At 39.0% G+C, this 20,093-nt stretch overlaps 1 protein-coding gene across 7 annotated transcripts in view; it reads right to left on the bottom strand.

Moving 5' to 3' along the window:
- Nucleotides 1–1,153: 1,153 nt before the first annotated feature.
- Arhgap6 (Rho GTPase activating protein 6) overlaps nt 1,154–20,093 on the bottom strand; it is a 451,538-nt gene continuing 432,598 nt past the window's right edge. For all 7 annotated transcript variants that reach the window (XM_026395146.2, XM_026395148.2, XM_077793573.1 and 4 more), the window contains 4 exons: nt 16,874–16,971; nt 5,364–5,638; nt 3,627–3,707; nt 1,154–3,101 (listed from right to left, as the gene is read on the bottom strand). In XM_026395146.2, the coding sequence (XP_026250931.2) occupies nt 2,446–3,101; nt 3,627–3,707; nt 5,364–5,638; nt 16,874–16,971 (1,110 nt within the window). In that variant the 3' untranslated portion in view covers nt 1,154–2,445. The remainder of the gene's footprint in view (nt 3,102–3,626; nt 3,708–5,363; nt 5,639–16,873; nt 16,972–20,093) is intronic.

The raw sequence follows: 20,093 nt of genomic DNA, 5'->3' as shown, positions 1-20,093 counted from the left end.
TGCTTGTAGGATACCTTTTCTCACAAGGAAGGAGTGACTTGAACAGCCAACTTTGTCCAACTAGTTTTTTTTTCATATGGTATTATTAGGAATAACCTGGGTTTCCTACTTAGGTCTTTAGGTCTCATACATGTATTTAAAAACAGCTTATTTTTGATGTGATAAAGGCTTCTAAGAGCCAAGTTTTCACTTACTAAGCTAAAGAAAGATACAATCACAGGGCTGAAATGCACAGAGAAAGGGAAAGTGAATATTGAGATACCTATAAAAGATTTTCTGAGTTCCATTTTCTGGACTGCCTATTTTAGATAAGATTATTAACAGATGTACCTTTCACTACCTTTTCCCCCTACAGGCATTAACCTCAGGGCCATTTAATGAGAAAGTTTTTTAAAAAAATGGGACTAAAACAGCAACCGTGTGATGGGAAGGGGTGGGGGTCCCATATATCAGGCAGTCCTGTCCAGGAATGAGGGAACGAATTGGTCAGAACATGGTCAAGTTCGAAGCAAGAAAACATAGGAGTAGGATGCAAGTAGGTGGCACAGAAAAGCCATCTGAGATCCACATTCAACTAGCATTTGCTCTGGGTCTTGTTTACGTTTGGCTGAGTATGGGCAGCTGGGAAGAGTCAAGATGCATAGGCAAATTCTTGCAGAGTCTGAGCCAGTGGCAGAAGTACTATCCCAATGGCATAACCTGAAGATAACTCAACCAGTCCCCAAATGTGAAACATGACATGCCATTTCTAGAATTTATTACTTCAGCTCTGAAGCAAATTAGGCATCTAAAGCTTAAAGAGAAGATGCAAATTACAAGGTTTGTGTTGGATGACATCTGCCCAGAAGGTGGGAAACCTGAGTTTTAGTCATGTAGAAAACCACTTTCTTGCTGATAATTAAGGTAACCAGTCTTTACTTTCAACAGCTAATTACATATATCTAAATGCTTTGGTGTCACCCAGTTGATGTCCCCAAGCCATCTGATACTTTTAAACTATCTTTTTATCTATCTTTGGATATGTATAGAATTGGTATTCTTTATTACGCTTGAACTTGTGGATCATGAAGCCTACTTATGTAATGGGTGTGAGTTGATTAATTAGGTTAAAGGCAGGGAACAAAGCTTTTGCTTAACTTTTATTCATCATGGCACAAGATAGAACTTTAAGAAACACCACTTAAAATTTTATCACCAACATGAAAATTAAGAGTAGCACGTTTTATAAAAAAAAAAAATTCTATAATACACTTTCCCTTCTGAAGTGAAAAAAAAAAAAATTCTGAAAATACTGAAGCAAATTGCCACCTGCTGGTCAAAAGTGGTTTTGCAGTTGAAAAACCAAACAACTGTAGTACTGCAGAACATTTTACATTACACACACAATTATAGAAGAAAACGTTTCCTCAGCCTTTGGCACAATTAAGTACAAAGCTGTAGTTTTGTTCCTCCCCAAATATGATTAACTTTACAAGGAATTGCATGTAATTTGGTTAATACTGATTATGGGGCAAAGGGAAAAACCACATTCTGTAATTTGAATGTTCTATTTTGATTCTTAAACACTTAATAGTTGGATTCCAGTTTGTCGTTTTGAAAAATACATAAAATTATACATTATAAATATATATCATATGTGGTCTATATAAAGTTGAATTTGACCTAAAATGGGACGGACAACTTCTTAATCACTCCTTGTTAGGCACGGCCTTTCTCTCATTTGATTAACTGAATCCTTTCTGGACAGGTTCTAAAAATATATTTCATAATGTATCAAATTTAACACTTTCCTTAAAACTTATTCCATATGAAAAAGCATTCAGTGACTATAATTTTTGTACCTCACTACTATATAAAAATATGGCTTCTCATATTCTGTTTTGTTTTGTTAGTGTTTTCTTAGGCTTTGAAAGAAGGGCTGTCCTCAGTTAAAAGGTATGGCAAAAGCACAGAAACCCGCTTGTGCATGTTCTAGAACACTCTAAAGAATCTCCACGCTTAATATATCTCATGGTGTAATATAAGTGAAGTGACTTAAAATTGTTCCTTCTGTTTTCTCTCTGTGAATATATCATATTGATTATCATACATAGATTCGTTACAGAATATACAATGGTCAAAACTGAAGACACATAAATACAATTATTAAGCAATACCGAAGCAAGAGTTTGATCGTATACAGAGCCAACGTGGGCAGTTTGTCGATTGGATATTGGCAACAGTTTTGGTTTTTCCTAAGGCTGGCTATGCAATAGAATCGTTAAGATCAATGGCGAGGGTCTGAGTGCTCTGCATCTGTCAGTGGACTGAGTTTCTCTTGTGTTGCTTTTGAAAGTGTGAAAGAAGGAAAGGAAGTGTGTGTCAATTGTCCAGCACGACTTTCCTGGTGCGGGCTGGAGAGGGCATTCGGGCGGGCGGGCGGGCGGGCGGCTCGGCGCTCTGGGCTCATACCAGCGTTTCCGGGAGGGCGTCGGGGTTGTCAGCGGACAGGAGCTCCCAGATCTGCCACCGCTCTCGCTGCCAGTCGAGCCAGCTGGCTTCCCCCAAGTTTTGAGCGTCCTGCTGGCCGGCGCTAGCTTGGAGGGAGTAGGCGCTGCTGCGCTTGCTGTGCGCGGCGCGGGACTGGGGCTGAGCGGCCGGGCCTCCCTCGGGCGAGGCGGTTCCGGAGCCCGCCTCGGGCCTCTGGCGCCTCCACAAGGGCGGCTCCGCGGGCTGCGGGGCGGGCGCGGCGGGCTGGCCGGGCCCGGGGTACGGAGGCGGGGGCCTCCGGTCTTCCCTGCCGCTCTCCCGCGGTCTCTGCGGCCAGGCCCCGTCCGGCTCAGCAGCTTCGGTCGCTTCGGCCGCGCTGCTCAGGCTCAAGTAGGGCTCGGACCTGGCCGCCGGCCGCCTGGCCGCCCCGCCGCCGCCCTGGATGTGCGGAGTGCTGCAGACGCGCGGCACCGCAGCGGGCGCAGGCTGAGTCCTCCGCGGGACCTGAGGGCCTCCGTCCAGCTCCGAGGGGCTCCCCTGCCACCGAGGCCAGTTCGCCGACAGGTTCCCTTGGGACAGGGAACAGGGCCCCGGTCGGAGGGAGCTGCTTTCAAAAATGTCACCATAGGAACCTGGGAGCAGAGAGAAAGGCCAGAACTGGAATTAGCTTGTAGCATTCCTCTGGGGATTAGAGTCCTCGCACTGGCTTCCCCGTGCCAACTTGTACCACCAAAAAAAAAAAAAAAAAAAAAAAAAAAAAAAAAAAAAACCCAAAAACAAAACAAAACAAACAAACAAACACAAAACAGCACGCTCTCAGCTGCGGCCACCTAAAAACACCTGCTAGCAAAAGAAATGACAAATGCTTTCTGATCATCAGCACAATTCATGTGGCCGCTCAAAACTTATGCCTAGACTCTTGACAGGTTAGCTGAGCTGCAAAACCAGATTAAACAGCCTTGTCACCAATTTATGTCTCTGAAAAGGAAATGAAATGGCATATTTAGGTGGAAAACCTACAGGTAATGTTATCCTTTCCCCCTCTCTTCAGTATTTTCCCAGTAATATTTAACAACCATGTAAGAGATAACAAGGCAAAAATGAAACAAAATTAATTTTAAAAGTAATTGCAATGAAGTTTAAGAATAACACTCCACCTGTCATTCCTGGGTCTTTGGATCCACTTTTTAATGTTGAATGCCAAGTTCCCCAGATATTGAAAGGCTCCTCTGACATATCTAAGACAAAAAGCACAAAAAGGTGTGTGACACAAAACGAAATTTTAAAGACAAAAGTTAATACATATTTTATAACATCTTTTCTGTGCAAAGTAAAGTATTCAAGATTGTGCCAGATGCAAAACAGGATACAATTCATGTCTGCTTTTCAGGAGCCTTACAAAGACTTCTTATATCTTGGTTGTAGTAGACAGAATACCCCCTGCCCCGAAAAGTCTCTGCATCATAATCCTCAGAACCTCTAAAGACATTATCTTATATTCAAAAAGGACTTTGCAAATGCAATCGAATTATATGATTCTTGTGATGAGGTGATATTCCTGTATGACCCAGGAGGGCCCCATAAGACAGAAGCTGCTCTCTTGCTGGCTTTAAAGATGGAGAAAGAAGCCATGAGACAAGGGATACAGAAGCTTCTTGAAGCTGAAAAATGCAAGGAAACAGACTATTCCCCAGAGCCTCCAATAAGGAAGGCAGCCCTGTGGACTTATTTTAGACTTCTGACCTCCCAAACCATAATATAGCAAATTTGTGTACTGCTTTAATCCACTGAAATTGTGATAGTTTGTGACAACAGCAGTAGGAAAAGCTCATACAAGGGGGGTGATGGCAAGATGCTTATGGGCTCTAACCATATTAATCAGAGATTGAGGACCAGCAGTAACTGTTTCTGGACTACCCTCTGGAATACTCAGCTATTGGCACCCATAGACTCATTCCTGCACCTATTCCTTCAGGAAACCCCCTGAGTCTGTGCATAAATAGCTTTGGAGTTAAGTGCTACATTAGAATTTTCTAGCCATCTCATTTCCTCCACTCTACCATCCTGTGATGGGATCATAATTATGATTTATAGAAGCAAATGTCTAGTGCCTCCAGGTGTTCAGCAGTTCACATACATTATCTCATTTCATCCCTAGGAGATAAACGGGAGATCATTTGACAGAAGAGACACCCAGTGTGAGAAGAGGCGAGAAATGCACACAAATTACATAGCATGCATTATCCAGTGATTATTATACACTAAGAGCTGCATTCAGAACTTGCCATGAATTAGCTAATAAACCCAAGGAATCTGACACCATTATCATTCTGAATTTTCATAGCAGGTAGACATGGGTCTCAGCAAAGCTCAATCACTTGTTTGGTATCTTGCAAATTGAAAGTGGCAGAGCAGAGTCTTACTTCAAATATAGTGCTCTTGTCATTGGACTCTGACACTGTTTGGTTCCAGCATGCTGCCTAGTTATGTAGTAGGTTCAACTTGTTATCTTTATGAAACCAATAGTAGTAAGTGGGTGACATCTTAGGCTATCAAATATGTAACCAAAACCTACTCACCAGGATAAATAAAGTTTCCTGGATGTTGGGGGTAGGGGGGTCAACTGGAAATATAAGTGGCTCTTCCTGGCATGTGCTCACTTCCTACATATTTGAAAATCAGAGTGTGGGCTGCAAGGACCCTCCAAGACAACACCTGCACTCACCACCCTTTCTTCCTGAGTAGGTGTTCAACGGGTACTCAGTAAATGCTCCCGAAATTACAGAAACAGTAAACAAAGGACAGTGGAAGAGGAGGTTCGAAGTGTCTTATATCATGCCATATGCACAAATAGAGTCACTTGATTTGGCCTGTATCATCTAGACTCCCCTTACCTTTTCCAAGCCTTGGTCCAGGAGAACTTTCTCTTGACTTTGACTTTGACGCTGGCAAGTGGCCCACCAACATATATTGTTCTGGCACTTTGTAAAGCTTCTCCGAGCCGCCCGGGCCCCTGTCCTCTTGCATAGCCAGCAGGGAGCGCTCGGACAGCACTGGGGAGTTGTTGTCATAAGGGGAGATGTCTCCACTGGAGGCCTTGTTGGAGTCTGTAGATGAATGCCTCCCTCCCATAGAAAAGGAAACTTCCGACTGCAGAATGTCAGGGCTTCTGGTACAACGAGACAGTTATAGGTACATGAGTGTGTTAATAATTTGTCACCACATTTAAACAATACAACTGTTACACAAATGACAGGAGGAGAACGCATGGACACAGGGGCCTTTTGAGCAATGTTCCAACATGTCTGCATTAATAAAATGAAAGCGTTTCCACATAATGGCCGGAAGATGGCAGCAAAACACAACAAATGTAACAAGAAACCGCAGCCCCCCCCCCCCCCCCCCCCCCCGAGAAGGAGGGGGGAGGATGAAACAGACACGGATCCCTGCACGGTGTTCGCCAATGTACGGCCAGCAGAGGGCAGTAAAACCTAACAAATGTAACAAAACTTCAGCCGAGCAGAGGAAGGAGATGAAAAGATGGATCCCTGTAATCGCCAATGTGTGGCCCGCAGAGGGCAGAAAAATCCAAGTTGTAACGGGAAATGCCAGCTGCCAGGGGAAGGATGGAAAATAAACAGAAGCACATCTCTGTATTCGCCAACAAATATGCCTGAGGTGCCTCGTGGATTAAATCCTGGTTTCATTTAAAAATTAAACTCTGATGGTCACTTTCTATTAAGTAAGGAAAAACTGGCAGCTGCCACTTTTACCTTCTTCAATATCCTGTGTTAAAAAACATTTGAATAAAACTGTGGGCAACTTTTCTTCTCAAAATACTTAAATTCATCTTTCCTGTGATGAAGATGATGATGCTACTGGTGAGAATAAGTATTTCATATAAAAAGAGTTGGCCAGAAAGATAAATATATGACCACCATTAAGAATCTACTGTATTTTAACACATATTTAAAATGATTCTGCAAAGGACTAGTGATTTTATACATTGATCTGACAAACTAGTTACCAAACCATATATACAAGTATGAATGTGTTCTCACAGCAACGGAAGTGGTGAATATGTAAGTGGAACAGGAAAATGAGAACTTCAGGAACATGGAAAGACTGGTGAAGTCTTACCTGGAACATCTTTACTTTCTACCTTCCTCAAAACAGTGGCCCTGACAAAATCTTAAAGGGAAATGATCACAGGTTGATTAAAGTTCCAGAATCTGCTTCTGCACCCCCACCCTCACTTTGCTTCCCTTTTCTAGTCTTTGCTTTCCTTTAGTTGAAATTTTCAAAACAAATCTTTGTGGTTTTAAAGAAGGTAAACATACGCCTGAGCAATCCCTTCCTAACCAAATGGTTTTGTGCATGCAAAATGGAAGCAGTGCCCTCATGGGGACCAAGAAGCTAGCTTCATTTCAGGTTTCCACCGAGGGTTAGTACCCAGGGAGAAACCATCCCAGCATTCCTGATGTGCCATGCCAGCTGCCTGTCACTGAGGTGGTTAGGGTTTGAGCAGTTTTGCTAAGGACATTTTCTACCCACATGGAATAAATAAGTCCTTTCCTTGCTTCCTCTTTGAACTGATATCAGACAATCTTATGGGCAGGAGCCAGAGGACAGCCATGAGGATGATTTTCCAGACCTTCAGGCCTCCAATGAATTTGAAGAAAAAAAAATCAAAGGAACTTAACTATTTCTGCTGGAAAGTGGGGGGAACACTATTTAACCACCATAGCTAATTAAAGGTAAAAATCTCTTTAATTCTAGCCAAAGGAACACAAAATAAAACTAATTGGACACTTGTCTGATGTCATGGGGTATGGCTCTGAGTAAAGGTTATTATGAACATTAGAAAAATCTAATAAGTTGAACTAACACAGAACCCAGTTCAAAATCAGGGTTCAATGTTCTGAATAGGGCTATAAATCATATTATTGGGCTACTTCCATTGACATATTCCCAGTCATTAATGGAAATGTCTTTTGTCTACTTAGTAAGAATAAGTCATGATTTTATATCAATAATAGTAGCTACATAAAGCCTTATTTTATGAGATGTTTTAAAGAGAGTTAAGTCTATTCATGAGCCCAAACCAAAATAACTATCAGGGCTATAGATGTTTTGTTTTGTTTTTGCCTCCTCATATTGGGAGAAAAGTTTTTAAAAGATTGTATTTTAGCTCACAGAGACCACAATAATTCTGTCTCATGTCTTTCTCATCTGTCTTACTCAATATATAGAAGATAATATGTTCCACAAAATGTTATAAATTTTAGATGGAACTAGGGGTTATGTATATAAAGAAAGATGCCTCATGAAACAAATTTCTCTTAAGTCTTGGTACTAGGGACATTTGGGTTTCTACTGAGTGAGTAGGTTATTTTTATATCATGGAAGCATGAGTCATATAATAAGTAATGTATTTCTGTTTGAAACGAATGCTAAAAGCTCAGAGGAAATGGAGCTTCATTTGAGTTGATGTATCAAAGCTTGGGGAGTGCCTTTTTGTCTCTTGCATTGCAGCTTCATTTTATCACTTTTTCTATTGTTTTCCTTCCCCCATTCTCTCAAGTTACCTACTATGACCTTGCTGCACTTTATATGCTTTTTCAAGCTGTCTCTGAAAATTGTTTTTTGGACTAATGTACACACAGGGAAATAATACCTACATTAGTTGTTGGGGGTGGGGAACAGAAAAAGCAGTATGCCTCATAAGAGCATTTAGTTTGGTGAAAGTAAAACAACAATGACAATAGCAAAAATAAAATTAACCAAAATTCCTATACCAATTTTTCCTCCATTTTCATAACTCTTATTGGATCTAATTAAGCAGAGAGGAAAAGGCAGGAGGAAGAGGGCCACTGTCTGTTTCCTCTTTTCTTTGGGTTGGCTTTGCAAAATCTCATTTACCGTTTGTGAAATAAGAAAGTGTGCTCCCTATGGCAGTAGCATCTGCATCACTTGGGCACTTGTTGGAAATATAAATTTTCATGCTCTATTCTGGACAGAAGCAGCTACATCATTTGTGGAGGCCAGTACAAAATGAGCATGTGGGGTACCATGCTAAAAATTTTTTTTAAAAAAACAAGGAATTTCAAGATGGTAATAACAGATCATGTGAGTTTCTTCTGAGTGTAGGGAAGCCAGCTATGCCTATTAAAAGGGGACTTCTGGGGTGGGGCCAGCAGAATCCCAAAAGATGATTCTGATGCATGAAGATGTTTGGGAACCTCTAATAATCAAACCTTTTCCCCCTCTCTCAATCTGTAAGTGTGACAGTGGGCCAAGGGTCTGTTGAGAGCTGAAGCAGGAGGAAAACCACAAATGGTGGCCCAAACTATAGCACTGGTTAGACTGGGAGTGAATATGATGGTCCTCATCTTGGGGTGACTGGTACTCCAGAAGGGGGAAAGAGAGCAGGTGTGCCTATCCCAGCTAAACTCTTGGACTTCCTCGATCCTGCCAGAAGCAGGATTCAGACAACAAAATGTAGTCTGGTTGCAGATCAGAACATGTTGAGGTGAGGGAGGCAGGAGAGGCCCACCTGACATAAGTCTCATCAGTCAAGCCACTGAAGTGAGAACAGGTGGGGCTCCAATCAGGGGAGAAATTGAGGGAGTTGCCTGGGGCTGATTCCTAGAGATAGAGGTGGATGAGTTGTTCAATAGTAGACATGGGCCTTGAACCTCCTCAGAATGACTTGGGTCACAGTCAGGGACAGACAGAGAGGGCCATCCTGTGAGCAATGATGCCTTCTTTTGCAGCCAGGCCCTCCCAATTTATCTCAGCCATGGAAGGGAATACAGTATGAGTGCCTGGCAATCAGAATTAGAAATATACTCATGTGAAATAACCTGTTGGTCTATGGTACAAGTTTGTACCGAGTCCATCATGTTTCAGGTATTGGACTGAAATACTATTAACAGCTCTCTTTGTTCATTATCTCAGTCTATATATTAGTAAAAGAATAAGGAAGTTGACAAAAACATTTCTTTCTAGCAACAGAGGCATTAGGGGTTGGGACTCTTCTAATGTTTATTTGCTAAATAGCATTCAACAATATTGCAAATCAGTAAGATGCTCTATTTTATGCTTAGAGTTAATGGCCTTTTGAAATATTTTCCTATCATTTTATTTTCTCAGCATAGGTCAGAAATTGGCAGCAAAATTGCCTAGGAACCCTGTCAAAGAATTGTCAAATAAAACAAACAAGCAAGACAAAACAAAAATGATCCCTTTGATTATCTCTGAAAGAATGAGACAAGAAGCAACAGTGATCCTCTCTTGCATTTACCTCTGGAAAAAATCCAGCTCTAAGAAGATAGTTTTGAATTCAGGATCCTAAGTGAAGGCATTAAAATGTTCATTTACTTATTTACAGAAAATATTTACCCAGATCAGTGATTCACTAGATGAAGAGTTATCTAAAGCATGTAGTAGCCTCTCTTTCTATGTCTTGGAATTTACTAGAATGCTGGGCAGAAGAGTTGCCAGTTGACATGAGTTTTGGCTTATAAGTACCTAGTGACTTATCTTTCCAGTCTCAGGGCACAATGGATTGTGGTAGAGACTGTTGGATGGATGGGTTTCTAGTCAACCTGGGTTTTCCTCCATGCATGGAGGGTTTTCCCATTAGATCCCCAAACCCCAGGACCATCCATAGCATGCATGGCCAATCTCAGCTAACCAAACAAGCATAGGATGGGCATGGAGAGCGAATCATGTTCTCACCCTCAGCTGGTCCCTCCAGGTCAAGGGGTAAGCACGCTGGCAGGGTACTGTGAGCAGGCCTGCACTGTAGCCGGAAGCACAGAACTTGTTCTGTGGATAAATGGAAAACTCCGGTTCAATTACCGGATGTGGCCAGCCCAGCCCCTTGCTGAGCTGTCTCAGTGAGAAACACTCCTGAAGATTTCAAATATGTGTTGTCTTCATCCTTGGCTCAGTTAATCAACTGATAAACTTAAGTCTGTTGGAACTCAAAGCTCGTAATCATCATAGACACTATTAATTATACTAGGAAAGGAATCCACTGACATAGCAACTCTGGAATTATGGGCATTATGGAGGATTTTCATATTAATCATGCTCAGGTCTACAGAGCTTGCCTTATGGAGAATCCTAGGGGAAAAAAATACCCTACTCCAAAGAGGAGCTGATATGGCTCTAACCTTCCCACTGCGTGATGAAGCAAGCAGCCTGGACATTTGATGACATTTCTCTCCTCATTTTTAGTTCTAATAAATTCCCTCCTATTAGCATGTATGGAGCATTTTTAACAGATGAAGATAAAACTATACTGTATCTATTCATTTTATTTACAATGTGGCCCATAAAACATCTCCAAAGTAATATTTTATAAATTTAAAAAAGAACTGTGAATCACCAGTAAAGATGTTAGAAAGAAGGGAGGATGTGATCAATTCTTCTCCACACTGGATTGTCTTTCCATAGAAGGCACACTTATGCCTTTTGAAATTTTTAATTATGGAATCCCATAATACATGTGATCTTTTCCTAAAATTGGCTGAAAAGGCTTTCATAAATGAAGTATGTATGTGTTGGAGGGGGCTTAATGCTTCATAATTTCCAGGGAACTAGAATGAAATGACAATTGAAGCCACCAGATACTATCAGTCAATAGTATTTTTTTTTCTGTTATGCTATAGATAAAGTCAGACTTCTCTGGAAATCTGACAAATCATAGTAAAGGAACAGAGGAATACTCCATGGATTTATGGATGAAGACATGTTTAAAGACAATCCAAAATATTAAAATGAATTGTCAACATGATATTTATCTGATAAGCTAAATGTGATATCTTTAAATTATAAGAAAGTTCAACATTTCTGCAGAATGAAGAAGGAAGGCTTATCATTCAATTTTTCAGTCCTACAATATTATCTTTTAAGACAAGTATATTCATGGTTCTGATTCACAGGATACCAGTTTTACTATTTTTTTTCAATTTCAATTAAACATCATGAAGGCAATTAACAGGATTAGACATAATGAAATTTAAAAATATATACCTATAGGTTTGGTTCAATTCATATCTACCTTCTCTTCAAATGTAGTTAAATTTGTTTTCTTTGTTCTTATTCTCGGGAAAGATGTTCTACTTAGTTTTACTGAATGAATATTATATTTCTGAGGCATCTGTGAAGTTTGATGGAATAAGAGCAAGTTTTCCTTACACATTTTTCTCAAGCCTGCATTTAAAAATTATGAGAACTGTTGTTGGAAATGGTTACGACGTCACAGATTATCTGAGCTCTGCTGAGCTCTCCTGAGCTCTGAATTATGTAGACTTTTCACATTAACTATGCTTAGTTCTGTGAAATATCCCTTATACAGAATTTCAAGGGTCTGCAGTGCTTCAGGCAAAAAGAGAACTGTGCATTCTATCTACAAAAGTCTATGTCGGGTTAATTTTTCTCCCTAGATCATTAAAGAAGTCAAAAATACTGAAAAATTAAAATTAAGTACATTTGAACTTGCAACATATGGTCAGCTTAAGTGCTTTATTTAAACCAAAACAGAATTTCATTATGATTTTCTTTCAATTTAACATAATTAAACCTTTTTTAAGATCATCACTTGGTCAGGAGAAACTGTCAAACACATTAATGCTCTTGGCTAAAAAAAGTGAGATAGGTGAAGGCTATCATGTGATTGATGAGTTCCTTCCACTTAAGTCAAGGGACTTGTTTTACCTTCAGGCTCTAGTATGGCTAAGCAGTGCACTGGTCTTTTTAAAAAAATGTTGATATTTTATTCATTATTGATTTTGGGGATCCCTTTGATTTGGTAAATATTGCATTACAATATAGTTAGTGTTTATGACTGTTTGGAGGTACATTCTTAAATTTGTGCCTAGGCACATGCCTCTTTTGCCCCTGCCCAGTCTCAGCCCTGCTATAATACCTTTGTTCTGTAGCAAATATCCCTATTCACACTACCTTGTACTCTTTGATTAACTTTCTATCCCCCCTCCCTTTTTAATTACATTCATAAATCAAAGGGGAGGAATTATTTTAAGTACCTTTGAAGAAAAGAGCATATAATTCTAATAAATATGCCAGACAAGCAATTAAAAAAACTGTAAGTCTTGCATCTTTAGTAATAAAACTCTCCTCTAATCTCCTTTTGACATCCCATTTTGAATGAAGCCAAAAATTTAAGTATACAAACATAAGAAAAAATGATGAATTCTCCTTTCACTCCCAATTCTGATGTTGCATAAAAAAGGGAAAAACCAAAATCAAAACAAAAACATTAAGTTCCCAAATATCACTAAATGTTTGCTCTTTCAAAACAAAAATAATAATAAATATTTTCTTGTTCTTGGTTTTACACTCTTTTGAAAATGTGTTTTTCCCCCTCCAAATTAAATTTTGTACAGTTTCCACTTGGCCTCACAGGAATCTAAAGCTTTATTAAGTATGTGAATGGGAAGGGGGCAAAGTACAGAAACTTCAGGGGAAAAATCAAAGGGTCTGAAGTGAATGAGGGATTTTCTTTTAGACACAATGCCACAGCTTAAAGTGGATGAGTTCTCCCTTGGGCCATATTACCTGGTAGGTTGTTATGTAATGCACACCAAGGTAGAATCTAGTGATGCTCACCCCTGCTAAGTACTTGTAAATGAGCCAAAGGTTGAAGCTCAAAGCAACATGAGCATATTGTTAATATTTATTTAGCATTTATTATAAACTAGATACTATTTTAAGAGCATTAGAGATAATATTTTGGTGCTACTTTTTAATCTACAGTTTACAGATGAGAAAACTGAGACTGACATCAATTAATTTACTCAAGATCATACAGCTAATAGAAGTGGAGCTGGAATTTGAACTTGGGCAATCTGGCTCTAAACCTGGAGCTTTGTAACCAGTGTGTTAAACTACACAAACAAACATGTGTTATTGAGGGATAAATGACATGCCAATGGAGCCAGCACCATCTGTCAGTTTGGGTACTGTAATTAACTATCACTGTAATCAATGATTATGGTAGTCTATTGTCACTGTAACTCTTCTTCACCATTATCTCCTAACTTAAGTGCCACCCACCAGCCTACTATTTAAAAGCTTCTGCCTAGGCGCTCTATCAGGTCTCCAGACAATCAAATGGTTCACTGTTCTGGGCAGGCCCTGGGTTTAGCTCCCCAAACATCTAAGTCTGATTATATCCTCCTTCATCTTCCAAGTCAATTTCAAATCATTCCTCTTTTCAGAAGCTATCCATGAAATCTTCAAGTCACACCTCTTTCTCTTCTCCAAACTTCAAGTTGATTTATGATATAGAACATCATTTCCCTTTTTGACTTTTTGAAGGTCAAAAATCACCCACCTCAAAATCCTCTTGTGATTGTAAATGCATAGTATCCAACTTGGTGGATCTGAGCCTGATGTTCTAAGCCTTTGCTGCTCATTAGATCCATGTGAGAAGCTTTAAGAAATCCCCATTTCAGATTGTAACTCAGAAAAAAAATGAATCAGCATCTCTGGGGACAGGGTTGTCATAGACGTTTTTTAAGCTTCCCAGGTGATTCAAAAGGGCAGGTAAACCTGAGCCACTAATGTAACACCTATTACCTTTCACTCTGTGACATACTGCATAACATGCTTCCTATTATTTTTGTACTTGTAGGCCATCCTTAACAAATGTCAAAGCTCTTAAAGGCAAGAAAATGCCTTGGTATTTTAAGCTTTCCCTATTCACAATGTGGATCATGGACCAGCAACATCAGTATCACTTGGGAGCTTGTTAGAAATATAGATTCAGGGCCTGAGGCTGTGGCTCAGTGGCAGAGCACTTGCCTAGCATGTGTAAGGCACTGGATTCAATCCTTAGCACCACATACAAAAATAAATAAAGGCATGCTGCCCATCTACAACTACAAAAAAATTAAAAAAAAAAGAAATATAGATTCAAAGACCTCTTCCCCAGTTTTACTGATTCAGAAAGAACATGTTACCAAGATCTTCTGCTGCTCCATATGCAAAGTTTGGGAAGCATGGGTCTAAGGTACTAGGAGATCACTTATAGTTTGATGGGTAGGACTTTCAGGCTTCAAAAGGCAATAACAATAAATGCTCTTTCATTAATCTATGCATTTTTACTTCATGACATCACAGTTGGCCATCTGGGCCATTCTTTGGCCTGTTCCTAGAGGAAAACAAACAAAGAAAACCCAATCTCTTCTCTCTCCTGCTAAATAAGTCTTGCCAACTGTTTTCTGTTCTCTGATAACACTTGTCCTTGACATCCACAGAGCTCCCAGGGGCTCATCTCTATATTCCTGAAGCCATGACACTCACCTGAGATCATGGTCTGTGGTCAGTTCACGCAGATCTTTTGATTCTATTTCTTACTCTTAAGAGGGATAGGGAACAAAAGAGACTGGAGAATTACAAAGCTTGGCATGCATGTGTATATGTGTGCTTCTTCCTTTTCCTAAGAGTACACAAAGACAGTTTCACTTTTTACCTTGGCATTTATGTGCAAAAAGTGTATTTGAAAAGCACAGAAAAATAATTCCCATCAGTGGCTCTTGAAAGTAAAAACTGTATCTAATAATGCCACACAAAAGCAGAAAATCAGTCAGTAAAAACTCTGTGATTTCTCAGGAGTATACTTTCTAGCTTTTCCACAGGATACCAACAAAATTTCAAATAAATGTAGCTTAATGAGGGATTCACAAAAGAAATATTGCCATGTCTGTTTTCTTGCACAGGGAAGAAAAGTAAGTGAATTCACTAAAATTTTGGTGGTACGTGTGTTGTTGGGAAGAAAAGTCATTTGTTACTTTAGATCAGAGTTTAACATTTTGATGATAGTTAGAAATCTAGGAAAAATATAAGTGTGACCTCAATTCTCTAAAATGAAAAGCAAGACCATAAAATGCTAGCCCATTTAGCCTATTTATAGTTTGAATATATTTTTATTTGTTCATGGCTCTTGAGGATTGAATCCATATAGAATGTCTTAATGGAACAGAATTTGGCCTGATAATGACTGGAACAGACGTGGATTTTTTAAAAGTGCATTTGAAAGTGTGATCCAATTATAAGACCTTCCTAGCTCTGCTGAAAATGGAATGAAGCTGAATTCAGCAGGACTATTCATGTAATGATCTGGGAAAGAAGAGGATTGAAAAATGCAGATTTCTTTTTCACTAAATGTATTTAAAAATAATATAATTTTATTAATATCTGAAATCATCCAAAAAGAAAACTAATCAAATTCAACATCACTATACAGTGTAATTTAGCCTGTGTCATTGTTTCTAAGACTCAACCAAATAAGATATAGCATTGTTTTATATATCATTAAGAAAGAAAAAAATGCATATGATTAAAAAAGAAAAAATGCTATAAATTAAGATATTCCATTGATAATAAGATTGATCTCATCTTTGAAGATGATAAACCATGCGTAAAATGTGTCTTAGAATTATTAAAACTGAGCAGATAAAAAGCATAAAATAAATGATACTTTCATAAGAGAACAGTAACAACTTTTCATGTCATAAATTTAAAGTTGGGTGTCATGGTGATAATATTGCTCCTGGTTAGTGATGCCATATTAACCCTTTAACTGGTTTTCCAACTGCTCAGCACCTCCACACACTGTGCCTCTGTAGACATCATTGGAATTAGCCATAAAATCTTACTAATGCAAAAATCCAGTGTTCCTTTAGGGAAGAATAGTAGCAAACCATATCCTACAGCATAGTTTCATATTCCTCACTGCAAACTTAGGTGAATGTGAAGACCAGGGTACATTTGCATCAAAAGTATACAAGCTAGGTGCTGGAGATGTAGCTCAGTGGTATAGCACTTGCCTAGCATGCATGAGGTTCTGCGTTCAATCCCCAGTACTACATAAAAAAAGAAAAAAATATTTAAGAAGAATACAAGTTATAAAGGATAGGAAAGCCAAGAAAGAGCACACCTCTAATTTCAAATGAATTGCTTTCACGGATAAAACTGTTCAAGACATCTCTAGGCATGGCCTTTTGGGCTCCTGAGCAGTTATCAAGATTCTAAAAGAAGAATCACTGATGTGCATCATAGTCCTCTGAGTCTTTGCCAGTGATTTAGTGTTCTTTTTTCCCAGTAAACACAGTCGAAAAGATCTCAAGGGGCTACAGAAAGCTGAAAATGAAATAGAAAAGTCTTGTAAAGTGGTTTCTAATTCAATAAGTGGATTGGTAAGACTGAAGCATTTTCTGGTTAGGTGGAGTGATCAGAGTTGCCAGAAAGCTGCCAAAATTCCACTTCGGTCACCCTGCATGGAGTTATGTAAATGTTTCTAATTCTTTAGAAATGGAAATAGAAATCCCCAACGTGGCTTTAGAAAATGGAAAACTGGCATACTCACGATGATTGGGAAGCCTTCCTTCTGAGTAAATAGTCCACGACATCAGGATCCGTCTCTAACAGGCTGATCAGTACTTCATTCTGGAGATCTGGGGGAACCTGAAGAAGCCAAGTGTTGAGGCATAAATAAAATCATTCCAGAATGGGGCAAAACATAGTCATTGGCAACTTTATGATATCATAAAACAGTGCCTTAAAAGTCTAAGAAAGCAAAGTGATTTACTAGTTAAAATTAAACTCACACCAACCCGTACAGCAAGTTTAATTCTAAGAACCAACGGAATGGTATTCAAATAATCATATTTGATAAAAAAGTCACACTCATATACCTGGAGATACAACCTAGTCATTTGGTCACCTCTGTTGCTCAGATTAGATTTTCTTGGCTTTGAGTAAGCAAAACATCATGGTTAAGAAGAATGGTGTTCATAATTTATTGTATAAATGGGGACACTCTAGAGTTCATATTTTAAATGATGCCAAAGCTACAGGCATAAATTTAGACTGTCTTGGGCAATTCTGGAACATATGATTCTTTTATTAAGAGGGCAGGCCCTTGAGCCAGATCGCTTGAATTCTAGCTTTATCACTTATTAGCTGAGGGACCTTCCGTAACATACATTAATAAGGATCTTTCTGACTCTTGGTTTTCTCATCTATAAAATGGAAATAACAATAGTATTCACCACAAACTGGAGCTGTAGTGATTAAATTACTAATTTTGTGTTAATAATTTAGAACAGTATCTGGTCAATGATAATCATCCAAAAAAAGGAAAAAAAAATACTAGCACTATGACTGCACTGTCACTTAGTGACTGCCTTCTCTCCTTTCTTGCACCCTGTTTCCTCAAGATTTAGCCATTTCTAGCTTCATAATTTCATAGAAATCCACTAGAATTTTATGGATTGCCATCACTTGTTTCTCTAAGTCTCATCCACAGTGCAACCAAAGATGGCCTTAAGTCACCCATGTGGAAATGTTCTATAAGAGAAGACTAAATCCAGTTCTGACCAATGGTCTTCTACTCTATATATGCTGTTAGCCCAACCAGAGAAAGTGTAAATTATTGAGAAAAAACAATTTTTCAGTCTGATTCTCTCACATGCAGACTCAGAGAGAAGAATTTTTAAAACCGCAGGGACAAGTCTTCTGAGAATAAGTGGTTGGTAGAAGAATTTTCCTTTTGCCTCTTGCAGAACTCAATTGTTCTTGAGCTCTAAGAAGCTGGAAACAATTTTATTAATAAAAACAGGGATGAGAAAGCAAGAAAATGCTTTCCTTTTCTCATAAATCTGTTCCTCCTACTTCATCCCAAATCTTCATTAATGGCACTGCCAAACCCTAGTCACATAAGCTCAAACTTTCAGAGTTGTATTCCATCTGCTATGACCCAAGTTCAAGTCTTCATTACCCCTTTGTAGTGGTCATATGTTGGCCATTACAAGTCTCCATTTCCCTCTTATTATAACAGTTATACCCTAAGTTCACTCAGGAAAACCAACCACTTCCTACCCCACCCCTTCCTCAAGAGTGAAGTATGTATGTACTGTAATCAAAGTTGACCAATAATTTCATTCCCAGACCACCATGGTTGGTGAGAAATGGCCACGTGATTCCATTAGAGGCAATGTAAAGCTATGAGAATTTCCCTGAGGGTTGTAGGAGACAGGAATTGTAGACATACAGAACCTTAGGATTATGTTGACAATTGAGCAAATAATAAGAAGTGGAGGGGGGTGGAAATAAGGAAAAGGAAGAGAAGGAGGGGGAGGAAGAAGAAGAAGAGGAGAAGGAGGAGGACAGAAAAGAAGATTTCTTGATGGCATTTGAGTCTTGTGTCAAGCTATGCCTAAAAACACATCTGCTTTTAATTACAGCTACATGAGCCCTGAAGTTCTTTAAGCTATTGTGTTTATAGAGTAAAATAAATGTACATATTTGATGGACCTTTAATATAACAGCTTGCTAAATTTTGCACTATTTCCTTGAAATGTGCATCAATGCTCCTCTCCACACAGTTGTTAGAATGGTCTGATCAAGATATTCACTTGCTCAAAATGCTTTTCAACACCACAGTTAAAGTCCTCCATATGTTTGCTATCCTTAATATGTGTGTTCCATCTTCTGTCCTAGCAATCATCCCCACATATTCTCTTCTTCAGCACCACTGCATTTCTCACTCCAGCCCCCTTGTTCCACCTCTGCTCCTTTCAATCAGTGCAAAGATATTTGGTGAATACTTATTGAGTGCCAGGTACTGGATGGATGCTGGGATATAAACCAAACAGAGAAGAATCCTGGTTCTCATGAAGCTGGAGATAAACACTGAAAGATGGGAATTAAGCAAATACACAAGGAAAGCATAGCCTGGATCATGTGCAGAAAAACAAAACAAATAAGTGTGATGGAAAATTCTGGGTGAGGTGCAATGTTAAATAGGATGGTTAGTTTGCAGAGAAGCTGACATGTTAGCAGAGAACTAAAGTTGATTAAGGACTTTGAGATAATCATTCCAGGCAGAAGGAGGAATGGAATCACCATATGACCCAGCTATACCACTTCTTGGTATATATCCAAGAGGAGTAAAATAAGTGTATCATAATGATTAATGCACACCAATGTTTACAGCAGCATAATTCACAACAGCCAAGTTATATAACTAGCCTAAGTGCCTGTGAACAGATGAGTGGATGAAGAAAATGTGGTACATATACACAAAGGAGTTTTACTCAACCCTAAAGAAGAATGAAATTAATGCATTATGGATGGTACTAGACAATGTCATGTTAATTGAAATATGCCAGACTGAGAACATCAAGAGTTGAACATTTTGTCTGACGAGAGAGAGAGAGAGAGAGAGAGAGAGAGAGAGAGAGAGAGAGAGAGAGAAATATAGAATCTCACAAAAATAGAAGGGGGACCAATTGAGTAGAGGAAGAAGAGAGAAGGAAGGAGATGGGCAGGGCATGAGGAAGTAGTGGCGAGTAAAATCTACCAAATTATGCTAGGTTCATGTATGAATAAATACAATGAACCATGCTTATACATATAATTATGATACAATAATTAAAATAATAATAGTAATCAAAAGGAGATAAGTAGAGTAGAGACAGAGGATTGGGGTGAGGGAGAAAGGTAGTTACTGGAAAATGAGATTGATCAAATTATATAATATGAATGTGTAAATATGGCATGATGAATCCCATATTAGGATTAGT

This window comes from Urocitellus parryii, chromosome X (genome assembly GCF_045843805.1).
Source record: "Urocitellus parryii isolate mUroPar1 chromosome X, mUroPar1.hap1, whole genome shotgun sequence".
In the NCBI taxonomy this organism is placed as follows: Eukaryota; Metazoa; Chordata; class Mammalia; order Rodentia; family Sciuridae; genus Urocitellus; species Urocitellus parryii.
Note: the sequence above shows the minus strand (reverse complement) of the source record. Positions and strands in the feature narration are given on the sequence as shown.